This window comes from Saccharomyces paradoxus, chromosome VIII (assembly GCF_002079055.1).
Source record: "Saccharomyces paradoxus chromosome VIII, complete sequence".
In the NCBI taxonomy this organism is placed as follows: domain Eukaryota; kingdom Fungi; phylum Ascomycota; class Saccharomycetes; order Saccharomycetales; family Saccharomycetaceae; genus Saccharomyces; species Saccharomyces paradoxus.
This window is the reverse complement of record NC_047494.1, coordinates 135085-152403: the sequence shown is the minus strand read 5'-3', so window position 1 is coordinate 152403 and position 17319 is coordinate 135085. Positions and strand designations below refer to the sequence as shown.

General features: G+C 37.5%; 7 protein-coding genes across 7 annotated transcripts; 4 read left to right on the top strand and 3 right to left on the bottom strand.

Annotated features, from left to right (window-relative positions):
• Positions 1 to 152: 152 nt before the first annotated feature.
• RPN1 (proteasome regulatory particle base subunit RPN1) lies at positions 153 to 3134 on the top strand (the record flags this gene model as incomplete). Its single annotated transcript, XM_033910806.1, has 1 exon — positions 153 to 3134. The coding sequence occupies one exon, from the start codon at positions 153 to 155 to the stop codon at positions 3132 to 3134; it is 2982 nt and encodes a 993-aa protein (XP_033766697.1).
• A 257-nt stretch (positions 3135 to 3391) lies between these two features.
• VMA16 (H(+)-transporting V0 sector ATPase subunit c'') lies at positions 3392 to 4033 on the bottom strand (the record flags this gene model as incomplete). Its single annotated transcript, XM_033910805.1, has 1 exon — positions 3392 to 4033. The coding sequence occupies one exon, from the start codon at positions 4031 to 4033 to the stop codon at positions 3392 to 3394; it is 642 nt and encodes a 213-aa protein (XP_033766696.1).
• Positions 4034 to 4364: 331 nt separating this feature from the next.
• Positions 4365 to 5438, bottom strand: THR1 (homoserine kinase; the record flags this gene model as incomplete). The annotated part of the gene is made up of 1 exon (XM_033910804.1): positions 4365 to 5438. One exon carries the CDS (start codon positions 5436 to 5438, stop codon positions 4365 to 4367), a length of 1074 nt encoding a protein of 357 aa, XP_033766695.1.
• Positions 5439 to 5682: 244 nt separating this feature from the next.
• Positions 5683 to 7131, top strand: MAS2 (mitochondrial-processing protease subunit alpha; the record flags this gene model as incomplete). The annotated part of the gene is made up of 1 exon (XM_033910803.1): positions 5683 to 7131. The coding sequence occupies one exon, from the start codon at positions 5683 to 5685 to the stop codon at positions 7129 to 7131; it is 1449 nt and encodes a 482-aa protein (XP_033766694.1).
• Positions 7132 to 7421: 290 nt separating this feature from the next.
• MYO1 (myosin 1) lies at positions 7422 to 13208 on the bottom strand (the record flags this gene model as incomplete). The annotated part of the gene is made up of 1 exon (XM_033910802.1): positions 7422 to 13208. The coding sequence occupies one exon, from the start codon at positions 13206 to 13208 to the stop codon at positions 7422 to 7424; it is 5787 nt and encodes a 1928-aa protein (XP_033766693.1).
• A 1333-nt stretch (positions 13209 to 14541) lies between these two features.
• Positions 14542 to 15594, top strand: SPAR_H00640 (uncharacterized protein; the record flags this gene model as incomplete). The annotated part of the gene is made up of 1 exon (XM_033910801.1): positions 14542 to 15594. One exon carries the CDS (start codon positions 14542 to 14544, stop codon positions 15592 to 15594), a length of 1053 nt encoding a protein of 350 aa, XP_033766692.1.
• A 1086-nt stretch (positions 15595 to 16680) lies between these two features.
• On the top strand, positions 16681 to 17010 carry RPS27B (40S ribosomal protein eS27; the record flags this gene model as incomplete). Its single annotated transcript, XM_033910800.1, has 2 exons — positions 16681 to 16695; positions 16765 to 17010. 2 exons carry the CDS (start codon positions 16681 to 16683, stop codon positions 17008 to 17010), a joined length of 261 nt encoding a protein of 86 aa, XP_033766691.1.
• Between the last annotated feature and the right edge of the window lie 309 nt (positions 17011 to 17319).

Below are 17319 nucleotides of genomic sequence, written 5' to 3'. Positions count from 1 at the left end.
TCCACGGTGGCAAAAGATGAGCACGAAATTTGACAAAGAAGGGTATAAGTAATTAAGCAATTCGGTCAAATCTATAATTCTTCACTTTACGGATTTGCCTATTAATCTCCATAACGTGTGATTCCTATAAAACTGGAAGACAATTGAAAGAAATGGTGGACAAAAGTGATAAGAAACAACAGAATACTGACGAACAATCGCAGATAAATGCTGAAAAGCAGACTCCTAATAAGAAGGATAAAAAAAAGGAGGAAGAGGAGCAACTATCCGAAGAGGATGCAAAGCTTAAAACAGATCTAGATCTTTTAGTCGAAAGGCTGAAAGAAGACGATTCATCTTTATATGAAGCGTCTTTGAACGCCTTAAAGGAATCAATTAAAAATTCTACGAGTTCTATGACCGCGGTTCCAAAACCTTTGAAATTCCTTCGTCCGGCATATCCAGACCTATGTTCTATCTACGATAAATGGACAGATTCGAACTTGAAGTCCTCTTTGGCGGATGTCTTGTCCATTCTGGCCATGACATACTCTGAAAATGGTAAGCACGATTCATTGAGATATAGATTGCTCTCCAACATTTCTGATTTCGAAGGGTGGGGTCATGAGTACATCCGTCATTTAGCTTTAGAAATCGGCGAAGTATATAATGATCAAGTGGAAAAAGACGCTGAGGATGAAACATCCTCTGATGGATCTAAAAGTGATGGATCTGTGGTTAATACCGGTTTCGAATTTCCCAAGGAAGATACTCTACGTCTATGTTTAGACATTGTCCCATACTTCTTGAAACACAATGGTGAAGAAGACGCTGTAGACTTACTTTTGGAAATTGAGTCGATTGATAAGCTACCTCAATTCGTCGATGAGAATACTTTTCAAAGAGTTTGTCAATATATGGTTGCGTGTGTTCCACTTTTGCCACCTCCTGAAGATGTCGCCTTTTTAAAAACCGCATATTCTATTTATCTATCCCAGAACGAACTTACAGACGCTGTTGCCTTGGCAGTTAGGCTAGGAGAAGAAGATATGATCAGATCTGTTTTTGATGCTACCAGCGATCCAGTAATGCATAAACAATTAGCTTACATTTTAGCAGCACAAAAGACATCGTTTGAGTATGAAGGTGTCCAAGATATAATTGGAAACGGTAAATTGTCTGAACACTTTTTATATCTTGCTAAAGAATTGAACTTAACCGGTCCGAAAGTTCCAGAAGACATTTACAAGAGCCATTTGGATAGTTCTAAATCTGTATTCTCAAGTGCCGGCCTAGATTCTGCTCAACAAAATTTGGCTTCATCATTTGTCAACGGGTTCTTAAATTTGGGTTATTGTAACGATAAATTAATTGTGGATAATGATAATTGGGTATATAAAACAAAAGGTGACGGTATGACTTCCGCAGTAGCTAGTATCGGATCTATATACCAATGGAATCTGGATGGTTTGCAACAGCTGGATAAGTATTTATACGTTGATGAGCCAGAAGTTAAAGCCGGTGCGTTATTAGGTATCGGTATTTCCGCTTCCGGTGTGCATGATGGCGAGGTTGAACCAGCTTTGTTACTTTTGCAGGATTATGTTACTAACCCAGACACTAAAATTAGTTCAGCAGCTATACTTGGCCTGGGTATCGCATTCGCTGGTAGCAAGAATGACGAAGTTTTGGGTTTGTTACTACCAATTGCCGCATCCACTGATTTACCTATTGAAACTGCAGCTATGGCTTCTCTAGCTTTAGCTCATGTTTTTGTTGGTACCTGTAATGGTGACATCACAACTTCTATCATGGACAACTTTTTAGAGCGTACACCTATTGAATTGAAGACCGACTGGGTAAGGTTTTTGGCACTTGCATTAGGTATTCTTTACATGGGCCAAGGTGAACAAGTAGATGATGTTTTAGAAACTATTAGTGCCATCGAACATCCAATGACATCAGCAATTGAAGTATTAGTTGGATCATGTGCTTATACAGGTACAGGTGATGTTCTGTTAATTCAAGATTTGTTGCATCGTCTAACTCCTAAAAACGTAAAAGGTGAAGAGGATGCAGATGAAGAAGAAGGTGCTGACGGACAGACCAATAGCATAAGTGATTTCTTGGGTGAGCAAGTGAACGAAACTGCCAAGAACGAAGAAGCTGAGGTTGAAGTCGATGAAATGGAGGTTGATGCTGAAGGAGACGAAGTTGAAGTCAAGGCAGAAGTAACGGAGAGGAAGGATGGAGGGGATTTAGAAGGAGAAGAGATAAAAACTGAAGAAGAGAAGGGAAAATCTTCCGATAAGGATGCTACTACAGATGGAAAGAATGATGACGAGGAAGAAGAAAAAGAAGCAGGTATAGTCGACGAACTCGCATATGCCGTTTTGGGTATTGCTTTGATAACCCTTGGTGAAGATATTGGCAAAGAAATGTCTTTACGTCATTTTGGTCATCTAATGCATTATGGTAATGAACACATCCGTCGTATGGTGCCTTTAGCAATGGGTATTGTCTCTGTATCTGATCCTCAAATGAAGGTTTTCGATACTTTAACTCGTTTTTCGCATGATGCTGATTTAGAGGTTTCAATGAATTCAATTTTTGCCATGGGTCTATGTGGTGCCGGTACTAACAATGCAAGGCTAGCTCAACTATTAAGACAGTTGGCAAGTTATTATTCACGTGAACAAGATGCTTTGTTTATCACGAGACTAGCACAAGGATTATTGCATTTAGGTAAGGGTACTATGACAATGGATGTATTCAATGATGCACACGTTTTAAATAAGGTCACATTAGCATCAATATTAACCACCGCAGTTGGTTTGGTATCGCCAAGTTTTATGTTGAAGCATCACCAGTTGTTCTACATGTTGAATGCCGGTATAAGGCCAAAGTTTATTCTAGCATTAAACGATGAAGGAGAACCAATAAAGGTTAATGTGCGCGTTGGTCAAGCAGTGGAAACTGTTGGTCAAGCAGGTAGGCCAAAAAAGATTACTGGTTGGATCACACAATCTACTCCTGTCTTACTAAATCATGGCGAAAGAGCAGAACTAGAAACTGATGAATATATTAGTTATACGAGCCATATTGAGGGCGTAGTAATTTTAAAGAAGAACCCTGACTATCATGAAGAGGAGTAAACGAATAGCTATTAGGGAATACCAACTGAAATATTAGAAGAAAAAAAACACAAAACCATTTAAAATAAATATATATTTATATAGTTGTACATTTTTTTTTCTTTTACTTAATATAATATGATTTTTAGATAATAAAAGAGAACGTGCATATGTAGATACACATGAATCTTAGACATCTCATTATATCTATTAGTAAATGTGGATGCACTTATCTAGAACTCGTTAAAAACGGAAGAAGATAAGCCTGATTTGAGCGCTTATTGAAATTCAGAAGCTTTACCAGCCATCAATAAACCAACAATCAAACCTAATAATCCTAAAATGGACCCGAAAATTTCAATGACCAAGATTTTGACAAACAATGCAGAATCAGCAGCATCTGAAATGGCAGCAGTAGCACCGGTGATACCGACAGCGATACCACAAATCAAATTGGAAGCGCCGACAGTAATACCTGCCCAGAAAAGGGAATAACCAGTGTACAGATTTGATTTTGAGTACATGTTTTCAGCAGTAGCCACAGTCAATTTCGAAGAAAAGACAATAGCAATAATCAGACCGTAAATGGCAACCACTTCACAGAAAATAATGGAAATTAAATTCTTGGTGGTAATCCTTGGAGCACGCACACCGGCACCAATCATGGATGAACCAGTAATGAAAATACCCCATGCTGCCCCCACGACACTTAAGCCTACGCAAAGGGCAATACCAAGATTGGCCCACATATAAGGGGATGTCCTTAACAAGAACTTCCCGAAATTGATGTCGGATCCATGTCCAGTGAAAAGCTTGTACAAACCATACACTGTTACTATTATTAGCACCAAGTAGTATAGGAAGTGGGAGAAGGAAAACTTCCCCAAAGACATATCATCATCTTTAGATTCCTTGTTCATTATCTTACACGCTCTAGCTCCTGTATCTTATTCGCCTTCCGGTGAGAAAAAAACACCTGTGGATATTACGTTGAATGATACTTTTGGCTAAATCAATCAACTGGCCTTGGCTATGTATCTTTTGAATTGAGACTGAAAACAACTTCGTTTCATTATCTGTATTGTTAATGGTTGTGAAATTTCGTTCTTTTCACTTATTTTTTATTTTCGAAATAGATAGAAAATACGGGTAACTGCAGAAGACTCAGCATAATAACCGTTAACGGTCAATTACAGTATATATTTGGTCTACAGAAGTATTTAACGCATTATATTGGGGCCAAAGGACTTTTCATTTCTGCTCAACGCTAGCACCATCGTAGGCAGGCTCCAGTAGTTTCCAGGAGCACTTAATGCCGTTTTTGGCGAATCTGTTGATGATTTCTTGAGAGATTTCTTCGAAATTCTCAGTGGCCAAAGCCAGGATGGTTGGGCCTGCACCTGACAAGCAGATACCCAATAGGCCAGGGTAGGTGGATGGAGTGACGCAGGACAAAATTTCCGTGAGACCTGGAATCAACGTCTTTCTATAAGGTTGGTGGACGCGATCTTGCATGGCAGGGTAGATTAAGTCTGCATTAGGTGGGTCCATAGTCAAAGCTGTGGTCAATACGGCCAACCTTTGCAAGTTGAAAACCAAGTCCTGGGTTGGATAGGCCTTTGGAAGAACGCCTCTGGAGTCTGCGGTGGACAACTCAAATTGAGGGATGATGGCAATACATTTGATGGCGGGATTCCATTGGTACTTGACATGTCTACCGATATCGGTGGGAGGCAGTGGGGGAACTAAACCGGTATCTTCACCACCAGAAGGTTCTGGAAGCACCTCAGACAATGGGATTTCACGTCTCTCCACCTCTTGTGGAGTCAAGTCTCTTAGGAATGAACCGCAAAAGCCCCCCATCATGGCAGCAGTGATGTTGTCTGGATGACGTTCAATCATTAAACAGTAGTCCAACATACGTTGCTTAGAGAAACCCAATTGGGCGACTTCGTTACCCAAAATAACACCTGCCACGACAGCTGCACCAGAGGAACCCAATCCACGGCCAAGTGGTATTGGATTGGAGACGTGGACTTTGGTTCCGGAGGGGAAGTTTCTAATATTGTTGCAACGCAACACATACAACGCAGTTCTGGTAATCAAGTTAGCATCAGAACGCAATGGAACGGTGGAATAACCTTCACTCTCTTTGGTGTAAGAGAGCCTGCAGTTGTTGGGATCGTCGTTTGTTTCATGAGCTTGGCTGGAGTCGATGGTGACATCTAACTCCAAGAATAGAGAAAGGCCGACACCAAGAACATCGTACCCAGGGCCGATGTTGGCAGAAGAAGCTGGAACTTTGATTTTAAAAGCGCGAACCATTTTGTATAGTCCGTATTTCTATTTTATGCTAATGTTATAACCATTCTCCAAGTTAGAAGGGCAGTTGTTTTATTTCTATATCTTTTCGAGATGATGACTCTTGCACAAATTTTTCATCCGGCGTGCAGGCGTATCGAGAATGAACAATTCAGGTGAAAAGGTTACACAGGTGGATTAGAAGAATGGTGTTTCAGGGTCGGTGGCCAAGTTAGCGCAAGGCAGAGAGTTGGTTAATAAATAAAAGATGTTAAGGAACGGTGTTCGGAGATTGTACTCTAACATCGCTAGAACAGATAATTTCAAGCTTTCGTCACTAGCGAATGGACTGAAAGTGGCAACGTCAAATACTCCTGGACATTTTAGTGCCTTAGGACTATACATTGATGCTGGATCCCGGTTTGAAGGTAGGAATTTGAAAGGCTGTACCCATATTTTGGATAGGCTCGCATTCAAATCAACCGAGCATATCGAGGGCAGAGCAATGGCAGAGACGTTGGAGTTACTGGGTGGGAATTACCAGTGTACCTCGTCCAGAGAAAATATGATGTACCAGGCTTCCGTTTTCAACCAGGACGTGGGTAAGATGCTAAAATTAATGTCAGAAACCGTGAGGTTCCCTAAGATTACTGAACAAGAACTTCAAGAACAAAAGCTTTCTGCAGAGTATGAAATCGATGAAGTTTGGATGAAACCTGAACTGGTGTTACCTGAGCTGTTGCACACAGCAGCATACTCCGGAGAGACTTTGGGATCCCCTTTAATCTGCCCTAGAGAACTCATTCCTTCCATTTCTAAATACTACTTGTTGGATTACAGAAATAAATTCTACACCCCAGAAAATACTGTCGCGGCATTTGTTGGTGTTCCCCACGAAAAGGCCTTAGAGCTTGCAGACAAGTATTTTGGTGATTGGCAATCTACCCACCCTCCAATCACCAAAAAGGCTGCCCACTACACAGGTGGTGAAAGTTGTATTCCACCAGCCCCCGTGTTTGGGAATTTACCAGAATTATTCCACATCCAGATCGGATTTGAAGGTCTTCCTATAGATCATCCAGATATCTATGCTTTAGCAACATTACAAACTTTACTTGGAGGTGGTGGCTCATTCAGTGCTGGTGGGCCGGGAAAGGGAATGTATTCTCGTTTGTATACTCATGTTTTGAATCAGTACTACTTTGTTGAAAATTGTGTTGCGTTCAACCATTCTTATTCGGATTCAGGTATTTTCGGTATCTCATTATCTTGCATACCACAAGCAGCTCCGCAAGCAGTTGAGGTAATTGCACAGCAAATGTATAACACATTCGCTAATGAGGATTTGAGGTTAACTGAAGACGAAGTCTCTAGGGCTAAAAACCAACTGAAGTCTTCATTACTAATGAATCTAGAGTCAAAGCTGGTAGAATTGGAAGATATGGGTAGACAAGTGCTCATGCATGGCCGCAAGATTCCAATTAACGAAATGATAAGTAAGATTGAAGATTTGAAGCCGGATGATATCTCACGTGTCGCCAAAATGATATTTACTGGTAGTGTAAATAATGCTGGCAATGGTAGAGGTAAAGCTACCGTTGTAATGCAAGGAGATAGAGAATCTTTTGGCGATGTGGAGAATGTACTGAAGGCATATGGACTGGGTAATAGTTCCTCCTTCAAAAATGATAGCCCCAAGAAAAAAGGTTGGTTTTGAACAACTTCAGAAGTATTTTTTTACTTTTATTCCGGAGATTTCAAGATAGGAAAAGACTTCATTTTCGTTACTTATTTATTGATTCGGTTGTTTTCTTTATTTTATGTACCCCCCTTGAAACTACGATCAAAGGTACTGGGTGAAAAAATTCATGCTGCTAATTATATAACACCTGTGTCGTCTTTCTCTGCTAATAATGCATATTCTCATTCTGTATATACAAAACATTTCATCATTATTTTCAGTATAAAAGATAAAAAAAATGCTTCTATATATTTCAAGAAAAGGATTTAACTAAAAACTTTACCCTGCGCATTGTTACTATCAATATTTTTCGAGCCTATGATGGTAGATTCATAACGGCTTTTCCAGAATTCAATTTCTTGGGCCATTTCTTGCACTTTGTCGTGGTACGAAGAATTATCTCTAATCGATTTCTTCATCTCGAGCTCTTGTTGAGATATATACTTCTCTAATTCAGAGATTTGAGCCTCGTATTTTAAAGTAGCCTCCTCAAATTCGCTTCTATTTTTGTTAGCTAGTTCTATGACATCTGTTTGTTGAGAGTTCTTAGTTTGTAACTCCTCCACTACTCTCTCCAAACTCTTGTTCTTTTTCATTTCTTCATATTTCAAGTCCGTTTCTAGGCTTACCATATTTTCTAATTCATGGATCTTAGATAACCATGCATTTTTTTCGGTAGTGTCTGATAATCTATCTTGCAAGTTCTCTAGATGGGACTGTAAGTCGGTATGGAGTTTTTGTAAAGTTTGGTTTTCTTCATATAAATCAATATTTTTCTGCTTCTCATCATCGAATTTCTCTTTATATCCACTGCAGGTATCCTGCAATTTTTTGACTAACTCCCCATTCCTTGAATTCTGTTCCATTTGTAATTGTAGTGTTTCCTCCAAATACTTAATTTTTTCAGAAATCTCTTTATTCTTTTGTGTAGAACTTGAGAGTGCTGCTCTTGATAACTCTAGTGCATCAGTCTTTTGATTCAAGTCGGATTCCAATTCTTGCTTGATTTTTGTCAAAGACCCTATCTTAACTTTTAGTGACTCGCATTCGGCGTCGAGGGCTTCGTATTTTTGGTAAAGTTCTTTTTCTCCAAGAGAGATAGCATCTTTTTCATTGTTCAACATTTCCACCACTTTTGTATAATGATCAAGCTGCTTCAACAAATCGGAGATTTTCGCCTCATAATCATTATTTGAAGTTTCTAGTTTGTACTTAAGGGTTGCAAACTCTTTTTTTAAATTGGTTTCAGCCTTCAAAGAGCAGTTCAATTCTTCCTTTAATCTGTTAATTTCATCTGTATATTGAGATCTATCATCTACCGCGCTCAATCGCTCCTTCAAATGGGCCAAATCATCACTCAGAATCTTCTTTACATCTTGAACTCTCTTTAACTCCAGTAGAGTTTCCTGTAATTGCATTTCTGAATCATTTCTTTCCATTTCACGCTCCCAGATCAACTTTTCCTTTTGCTTATTTTGAGTTTTCAATTTTTCAATGATAGAGGCCATATTCTTTACGTCCTCCTCAGCCTGTTTTAGTGCGTGAATATGCTCTCTTAGCCGCAGTTCATTCCCTTGTAGATCGTCCATACAATTTTCGAATTGTTGTTTCTGCTGTTTTATGGTGGACGATAGTAATTCTTTTTGGCGCTCAATAGATTCAAGGTCTTTCTGTAATCTGTCTAATTGTTCACTAAGTAGGGCCTCTTTGGATTTCGATTGCCTTAAGTCAAGGGTGAGTTGGCTCAATTTCCCATTTGACTCATTTAATATTTCCTGAAGTTTGTAGTTTTCAAGTTTATAATAGCGGATTTCTTCTTCGTATTTCGATATGCTATCACGGTTCTTTATGATATCTCCGACAGGTAAGTTTGTTCGATCACGCAAAGGCATAGTTTTCAGCTTGTCTTCCAAGGATTTGACTCTTTCCTCACTGGCTTCGAACTTCAATTTGTAAATGTCAGAAGATGACAGGGAATTTTCCCCTTGGATCTTTCGAAATTTACTATGTAAAGCAGAGATGGCATTTTCTGCATCGTAATGAGCTCTTGTTTCGATATCTAATTGTCTTTTTAAATAGTCGACTTCCAGCATTAATTTGTTAATATCAGATTCCCTACCAGAGGTATTTTTTAGTGGCTCCTCCAGAATGCTATCCAGCGGAATGCTAGGATCTATATCCTGAACTAATTTTTTCAATTTCTTCATTTGAGCTTTAATCTTTTGATCTTCAAATGACGAGGATGCTAGCCTTGTTTCAGTAAATCTTAATCTAGAAATCAAGCTCTTCTTTTCTTCGATTTCATTCTCTAAGCTCCTAGTTATCTCCGTAAATGCTAGTTGAAGGTCGTAATACTTTTTTATTACATCTTCTTTATCAACCGAGTCGTCGGAATATGATATGGAACGTCTAGTAGACGAAATATGTGATTCTACTGAAGTGCCTGATATCCGTTTGTTCAAATATTGATTTAAGGATATTTCCTGTGATAACCGGGTTTCTAATTCTTTAACCTTATTATCATTCAAAGATCCAACTAAACTGTTCCTTTTCTTTTGCTCTTGCTCCTTCATTTGTTTTTGGAAGTTGGAATATTCATCTTTAATCTTTTGACAGTCAGATTTATACTCAGCAAGTTGGATTCTTGTCTCTCTCAGTTCAGCGGTGATTTTACTGTGTTCACTAACTGCTTCATCTCTTTGCTTGGAAAATGTTGCAAGTTCTTTTTTGTGGTTATCTATCTTTTCTTTCATCTTTATCAGTTCATTTTCCTTATTTCTCAGTTGATTATTCAATAATGTCTTTTCTTTCTTAAAACTATCGTTCTTCGAGCGCAAATCTGAATTTTCTGTCACCAGAGATTGAAGCCTTGACATCGCAATGTTGCAATTTTTCTCTAAAGTGACTAATTTGATATCTAGATCCTCTTCTGAGGAGCTTAATTTATCGTTGAAGGATTTTATTTCTTTCTCTTTCGAGTTTATGATATCTTTCAACCTTTTTATTTCACCTTCTAATTTGAATTTAGATTCCTTGATCAATGATTGGGAGCTCTGTTCCTTGGAAATGTCGCAGTTCAAATCTGCTATTTGCTTTATTAGTTGGTCATTCTTTGAATGTAATTTCTCTAACGTTCCTTCTCGTTCTTTGACAGTTTCCTGAAGGCCTTGGATTGTTTGATTAGCATTTTCAAGATTTTGCGTAATTTTTAGTTTTTGCCTATTAATTTCATCCTTTTCAGAAACAAGGTCATCAAATTGTTTTTGTAATGTTCCTGAACTGGCTTTAACTCTATTTAATAAGCTCTCGTTTCTTTGTAAATTTTCTTTCTCCTGATTTAGCAATTCTTGTGTATCTTTCAACTCGTTGACAGTTTTTTGATGTTTTCCTTCCAAAAACTTCTTCTTAGATTCCATTTCCTGAAGGTCATTTTTTAGTTTATTAATTTGCTCGTTGTATTTTTTGGTTCTTGTCATATCATTTGATGATATCAAAAGTGGTTTGATCCTAATAAATAAACTAAACCAAGGATCTTCCTTCACCAGTTGATTATATAGCCTGAAAGTATTACCAATCACCCTTGTATTCCTTAATTTTTGTAAGTGAGATGTTACTTCTTTCCTTATAGTGCAGCCTCGTATAGCCGCTGTTAGTTTAATCATTATATTGTTCAGCGTAACATCTTTCTGTTTTTCCAAATCAGCTAATACACCAGCTTTGAAAAACAGCTTTGTGTTACCAATTTTATAAACTTTTGTATCCAATTGCAAAGATGTTAGAAGAAACTCGCAGTTTTGTTTGGTATTGGTCTTCGATTTAGAAGTGAGAGATGTAGAGACTGAATTTTCAGGATACAGTATTCTATACCGCTGAAAAAACTCTTGGAATGCTATTCTATTTGGGTAACCTTCTCTGGCAAGTCTGATACCCTCTAGTACACCATTGCAACGTAACTGATCTAAGATTAACTTTCTGTTGAATGTTTTCGCTTTTTTCACATTGTTTGGGATTATACAACGAACAAAATGTGGGTGGGTGGAAGCTAATTGATTTAGTAATGTTATCTGTTGTTCTCTATGGCGTGATGAAGTAGTCTTAAAGGTACTTGTCCTAGCTGATTTTTTAACTTCTTGGGTGGAGATATTGGCTTCAGCACCGGCACTAGACGATTTTTCGCCCTCCAGCTGGAATAGTTTTGAAATAATATCGTTTTGTGAAGCAGACAACAACGATAAAAGATTATCGTTTAGAGGATCTTTGTTTTTGGATAGCCATCCTTCAACAGTGTATTCTACATCCCCAGCATAGTGTTTCAAAATGAATCCATTTCTTAATTTTGAACGTTTGAACTTGGAAGAATTTTGGTCCCAGGTTGAGATCAGCTTAGAGTAGAAAGACTCGTCGGTGGATTTGGGCAAAACGGCTTCCTCGTCTAATAACGGTAGTACACCGGTCGGCGGTCCCTTGTTTTCGATCAAATCGATTGTCAGCTGCAAATCTTTACCGTAATCTATATAATCCCACTGAATATTTTCCTTCAAATATTCACTCTGTTCTAAAACAAACATATGATTATTGAAGAACTGTTGTAGTTTTTCGTTTGTATAATTGATGCATAATTGTTCAAAGGAGTTATTTTCAAATATTTCGAATCCAGCAATATCCAATAATCCGATATAGTTCAAAGTTGCACCACCGTGATCTAAGTTTTTATTGATCATATCTACAATAAATCCGAACAGTCGCTCATAGAGATTTCTTGATAATGCATTCAGGATGAATTTAGCTTGTTGAGAGTTTTTGGATTGTGAAACCCATTCTTTTCCAGCTTTCGACCTAGGCCTTAAAATTGCAGTTTGAAAATCTTTCTCATTCACGCCTAAATTGCTACAAATTGCGCTAACATCATTTTTAAAGGATGCTTGTTCTGCTCTATCTGAGACAAATTCAATGTTACCAATCAATAAAATAATGGCCACTACTTGGAATATCCATTTTACTTGCTCTTTTGAAAATCCAATGATATTCAACGCCGAGAGCAATGCTTTAAAATTCTCTACGTCGTTGATTCCTGGTATAAGGTCCTGGTTAGAGTTGGACAAAATTTTGTAATCTTTTATGTTTCTGGATTTAAGACATAGGTTTTTCAATTCAGAATCGTCTAATCCGGATAATAGTTGATAAAAGATATGATAGTTTCTTTCCTTCGAATTTTGATGAACAATTCTTGATTTTTCCAAAAGGTACCACTCGATATGTGCACCATTGATCATGCCATGTTCATTAAATTCTATCTTTATGAATTTACCAAATCTGGAAGAGTTGTTATTTCGTACTGTTTGTGCATTACCAAAGGATTCTAAAATAGGGTTACTTTGTAGAATTTTCATTTCGAAGCTTTCTACAATGGAACTGCCATTAGCAGACACTACGTTGGAGGAAGTACCGGAAGTTATGGATGCTAGATATTGCAAGATCTTCTTCGTGTTTTCCGTCTTGCCTGCGCCGGATTCACCAGTGACTAAAATGGATTGATCTTTACCCTCAGATAAAAGATTCTCATAAGCTTCCTCCGCAATTGCGAAAATATGTGGTGGTAATTTTTCATGGGCACCTTCATTTAAGCCACTTTTGGATGACCTGTTATGCTTATTGTGGTACAAGCTTATATGGTCCTCGGAATATAAATTCAAATTGTGATAAGGGTTAATCGCTACCAAAAATAAACCGGAATATGTGTAAATCAGATCACAATTGTATCTTTTCTCCAAGTTATAAAGTACAGAGGGCTCATTCAGGTGAGTCAATTCAGACATATTCTCTACTTTGTCAAAAGTTGATGGATTGACCGGGAATACATCGGATATTCGCACCTGCACTAGATTAGTGGCCTCTGTTGAATCCAACGGGCGAACAATTCCTATTTGTTCTTCTTGTCCTGTGAATTTATTCTTGCTGATATCGGTGCTCATCAGCTCTCCTTTTATGAAAACTTCCCTCTCATCTGGTATCCAGACAATCATGTTACTACTGCAAGACTGTCCCCCAGTCATTATTGCTGTTGCTGTCCTGCCTAATCTTCGTTATCCTCTTTTGATTATGAAGTCCGCAGGATTCTAGATATAATCCAAAAAAAAGCTGTGCGGAAGAGTATTCAAGATGGGCAAAGTAGCTGTTCATAAACAATGAACAATCCTAAACAAATACACCAAGAAATTACAAATGTTTACGCAATTACCCTTTTGGGCTAAATGATGAAATCTCGAAAGATTATAAAAATATTCCAAGGAGGGTAATAAAGGGAAATAAGTATTACCCTGCATTTTATTTTTCTCATTTTTTACCACGTAAAAAAAGAAATGTTATGCTAATGACACATTTATGTAAAGACTTCAAATCCAGAAGAAAAAAGGGGCTAGTCTGAAAATTAAAGTGTCAAGTAAGGCTCAAAATTTTTATGGCCAGGTTCTCTTTTCATAGGTACCCTTTCTTGCTATACGGGGTGGTCCGATAATATGCCCCTCTTTTCCTATTTCGTTTAGCTTTGGTCTTCGCTTTCATAATAGTATAAAATTATTCATTTCAAGAAAATAAGGCACGTCTTGCCTTTCACCTTGAAATGCTAAAAAGAAATTTTAATTTCACAATATCATGAAGGCTAGAAAGGTCCCATTGCGTGATTCGAAAAGCTAGAATATTTGGCAAGGCAATGTATTGCTCCATAATTTCAAATTGCCCTATACCAATAGGGAGGTTATGCGTTACTACTGCTGTAACAAAGAAAAAATTTGCAGACGGACATAATCAAACATCCTGCGTCATGTTCAGTGCGCTTACTGTGTCCTGCAGCAAGATTCGCGTAACGGAGGGGAAAAAATGCGTTAATACGTAATTGTACAACGATCTTCAAAAGGGATGCTCGAGCGTATCCCTTTCTGATTGCTACGTTTACTTCAGAGAAGATATAGGGAATAAGATCAACGGCTCGGTTTAAAAGCTGTGACTTTGATGAGTAAGCGCTATTTATGCCGTCCATACAATAGTTCTTTTTTTTTTTTGGCACTTCTGATAAGAACGACTTGTAAAAACTATTTTTGCCGTAATAATACTGTGCGTAAAGAAAGGTCGTAGAGGTCGTCTCTATACTTGCTTTCTTTTAATGACACTTTTCAAGTAACCGCTTAAAAGATGCGGAGCCGTGTCGTACTATATAGCCTCTAGGTAAATTTTAGAGGTCTTCAAAACAATCTATACCGTGAAAACATATATAAAGAAATGCTGAGAATGTGAATTTTATCTAGAGAAAGTGCTAAAATTCCATTCAGTCTTAGTTGGTCCTATTTTTTCTATCTTTTCTGTCAATTATGCCATATTAGGTCAAACATTATGAGTGAACGCTTATCGTACGGCGCAGACTCAGCGCCAATCCCAAGATGCTTTGATTTAAAATCTTCGAAGATTACTGTAATGGGGGATGATAACTCAGGAAAAACGTCTCTGGTTCGCAGTTGGTTAGGTAATTCATTTCAAATATCAGATGCTAATCGTTACAGGGTTTCGGACCTCTACCATAAGAAAATTCAATTTGATACTTTGATAAAGTACTATCACACCTTTGGAGTGGAGGGGCAGGTGCCAAATTCTGCGAGTCTCGAAGTTAAGAATCCTGATATACTTTATGAGAGTTGTGGCGATTTTCTAGAAAAACACTTGATTAATACTAATAAATCAGTTGCCAAAAGACGCACCAGTATTGATGTCCAAATTTTTGACACCAACCAGATGGAGGTTTCATATCATTCTGAACTAACCACTACTCAAATTAAGCAGTCAGATGCGATTATATTATGTTTTGATTCCACTAATTACAGCTCTTTTGCCAGCTTAGAATCTTATATTTGTATTATTCACCACGTAAGCTTAACATGTGAGTTGAATATTCCAATTATTATAGCGTGTACGAAGTGTGATCTGATTTCTGAAAGGGTAATAAGTTCTGAAAAAATTTTAGTACTCCTCCAAGAACTGAATCTCTCGCCAAGCAGCCTAGACTATTTCGAAACATCATCCAAGTTTGATGCAAATGTTGAAGACTTGTTCTTAGCAGTATTATTGAAGATTGAAAAATCTAAAAGTGATCGCAGGAAACTTCTACAAGGGCTTATAAGCAAGATGTATCCGGCCGAGTGTTCGCCTCCCTTAAATGGCAAAGGGAGGACCTGTGATGCTGAAACTGGAGAAAGGATTAATAAAAGCCTCGAAAGCCATTCAGCAACCGCTACTCTAGTTGAATCAAAAAATCCCACAACAACAAAGGGTAAACAAATATCAGTGAAGACGTCTTTAGCTAAAAACTCTACAGTTCGAAGGTTGAATGAAAGTTCATCGATTGATGAAAAGAAAAAATTGAAATGTATAATAGCATGCTGCGTAATGTGAAAAGGAAAAACAGAAAATATATATATTATGTATCTTAGAAAAAAAAAATCTGATCATGACAATTGCTGGCTAATTATTATCTTTTTTGATTACCAAAACTCTTTACCTATGACTTAAAGTATATTTTAACCACCCATGGGAGAAAAAAAAAATTGGCTATTTTTTCTTGTATTTAGCCCATACATTTTCACCCATGCACCAATAAATTATAAAAAAAGATCAAGCAAAAATAGTGTTAGTGAAATTTCTGGAGAAAAAAAGGAAAGTGATGGCATTTAGCACGGACGGCCATAAACTTCGTTTGCCACCCATTCAGAGAGGATCCGCCCAGCCCACGTCTCTCTTTCTCCAGGTAGATATTGTGGTTTACGGGGAGGAAATTCTCACCAGGACGTGGTGGGAAATGGTGCGATCCCTCCCTCTGGCTCCCGCTGACATTTCTTGGGCCCAGTTTAGTGAGTAAGTTCTCATCTTTCATGTGTGCTGTAACTTGCAAGTCATTAACATTATCTATAACTAATATTAGACGTTAAAATTTCTATATAGAATTTGTTTTTATTTAGAGACTACGAAAACACACCAGATAATAGTGCATATATATTAGATCAATATGGTATGTGAACGAGACATTAAGATATAGGATGTAAGGGAACAGAAAAGGATAGTATTTAAGGAATAGAATCAGCGTGAAATCCCAGAAGAAAAAGAAGTGTAAAATAAAATGGAAAGAAGGAAAATAAGACAGTAATCAACATCTGGCGTTTGAGTAGGAGTATGCATATCTGTAGAACCAACAAACAACATATATGAAACCAATGACGGAGACTTTCAAGAAGTGGAAAGGAAGCGTGATTTTAGATAGGGAGTCAAAAGGCTCTGTATAAAGCTGAAATTTTTGAGATCTGCTGTGAAAATACGCGTATGATGTTGAATTGTAGAATACCCGGTCGCGTATAATAATAAAAACCAATATCAGTTCAAGGTGCCGGCTCTTGATAATGGATACGCCACTGAGCAATGGTTCATACTTCTTTTTTTTGCTGCAGAAGTGCTCGCTTTTTGCCTGTGTCCTTTAGCTTTTCTGATATGTTCTACTCTGCAGTTTTCAAATTACTAACATTAATTTTTTAAAACAATTTTTTGTTTTCGTTTCTATTTTCTTTTTTACAGGTTTTAGTTCAAGATTTGTTGCACCCAACTGCTGCTTCTGAAGCCAGAAAGCACAAGTTAAAGACTTTGGTTCAAGGCCCAAGATCCTACTTCTTGGATGTCAAATGCCCAGGTTGTTTGAACATTACCACTGTTTTTTCTCATGCTCAAACTGCTGTCACTTGTGAATCATGCTCTACCGTCTTATGTACTCCAACCGGTGGTAAGGCCAAATTATCTGAAGGTACTTCTTTCAGAAGAAAGTAAGTTAATTTATTTTTTTGTATAGTTAAAGTCATCTTCTTTTATCTAAATATATAAATATAAATTTACTTTTAATCAATTAAATTAACCATTTAGACTCGGAAAGTATACGCTAAGGAAGTTATATTAAAAGCAGCTTGGTGTTTGCTTTTGTCTGAGAGGCAAAATTACGTTTTGTTAGAAGAAGCTCTGAGGGCAGGGTTGTTGATAATTGGTAATGCAAAATTCCCGAAAATGTCTATTGTATTATATTTTGAATTTGAAACTTATTAAAAGAAGTTTACATAAGATTTCATTCTCACAAGGATCGAT